The 1,437-nt window shown below is 48.2% G+C and overlaps 1 protein-coding gene across 1 annotated transcript; it reads left to right on the top strand.

Moving 5' to 3' along the window:
* The first annotated feature begins 101 nt into the window (after window positions 1-101).
* LOC137639473 (uncharacterized) lies at window positions 102-1,107 on the top strand. The gene is made up of 2 exons (XM_068371744.1): window positions 102-184; window positions 495-1,107. Exons 1-2 carry the CDS (start codon window positions 102-104, stop codon window positions 1,105-1,107), a joined length of 696 nt encoding a protein of 231 aa, XP_068227845.1.
* Window positions 1,108-1,437: the final 330 nt, after the last annotated feature.

Raw genomic sequence — 1,437 nt, forward strand, 5'->3', positions numbered from 1 at the left:
TTTCACAATTCGGACTGTGTCATGCCGACTTGGGCACGCCATATAAAAACGGGGGCTCTCCAATCCCTGGTCATTTTTGGATTAGCTGGGGAAGAGACAACATGCTTAATACCAGAGACACAATCATTACAGTGAAGAGAAGATGCCTATACCTGGCAGCTGCTCTAGCCATTGTTGAAGAGCAGTAGAACAGGCTGGAAGAGGCAGAAGAGCAAGAAAAGGCAACTCCACCTGGAAGAAAGACACAAAGGAAAGTGCGAGTCAGGGAATGGTTGACCAGGAGGCAAAAGTTTGGACAATATGACAGTCTACTGACTGAACTCCACAAGGAAGATCAAAGGGGCTACAAAAACTACCTCAGAATCACAGCTGACCTATTCCAAGAGATGGTTGAGAAGTTAACCCCTCGCCTCCAGAAGCAGTCCACCTTCATGAGGAACTGCTTCAAGTTGTAGTCAACTCTGATTTTTAGCCACTGGAAATTCCTATCCAAGTCTGCAGTACAGCTTCAGGGTTGAAGCAAGTACCATCTGCAAGTTCATACCCGAGGTTTGTAAAGCCATCATTGCGGTCTACAAGGACGAAGCGCTGCCCTGCCCCAAAACTGAAGAGGAGGGGAAGGAAGTTGCTACCAGGTTCAGCTTCAGATGGAATTACCACAGCTGTATGGGGGCTGTGGACGGCAAGCACATCGCCATGAAGAAGCCACCCATTGCTGGCTCTTACTACTACAACGACAAGAGCTTCCACAGCATTGTACTGATGGCAGTAGCAGATGCTACCTACAAGTTCCTCTATGTAGATGTTTATGCAGAGGGTGGTGCGTCGGATGGAGGAACATGGAGTAGCTGTTCCTTGCATGATGCTGTAGAAGCGAACAGAGCTGGAGTGCCTCAACCAGAACCACTCCCTAATGATGAACAGCCAGTGCCCTATCACTTCGTAGGGGATGACGCCTTTGCTCTCCGAACCTGGATGATGAAACCATTCTCCCATCAGTCACAGATCCTACGAGAACGCATACATATAGCTACAGGTTGTTTTATGCCCTACATGTCGTGGAGAATGCCTTTGGAATTTTGTGTCAAAGGTTCCGTTGCTTCTTGACAACAATGCATCAGCACCCTGACACCATCAACCTGATCACCATGTGTGCCTGTGTCCTGCACAACCTCATCGTCATAAGATATCCACACGCAATTTCAAAAGTGGACCGCGAAGATCCGGACACACATTATCTGATCTCTGGTGGATGGAGGACTGACCGACACCTGCGAGGACTGCTGCCTCTAACTGGCCATCATACCCAGAAGGATGCAAAGGATCAGTGAGACTACCTGTCACATTACTACATGTCCCTTGCTGGTGCTATCCTTTAGCAAGAAAGAATGGTAGTAGCTCCATGAGCTGCATCCACAGTTGTTCCATTTTTGAAAT

Source organism: Palaemon carinicauda, chromosome 4 (assembly GCF_036898095.1).
Source record: "Palaemon carinicauda isolate YSFRI2023 chromosome 4, ASM3689809v2, whole genome shotgun sequence".
NCBI lineage: Eukaryota > Metazoa > Arthropoda > Malacostraca > Decapoda > Palaemonidae > Palaemon > Palaemon carinicauda.

Bases quoted from the DNA above. Each gene is read 5' to 3' on its own strand.
- LOC137639473 (XM_068371744.1), top strand. From the start codon at position 102: ATGCTTAATACCAGAGACACAATCATTACAGTGAAGAGAAGATGCCTA. The intron at 185-494 runs GTAGAACAGGCT...TTCCTATCCAAG, and splicing joins CTAGCCATTGTTGAAGAGCA to TCTGCAGTACAGCTTCAGGG.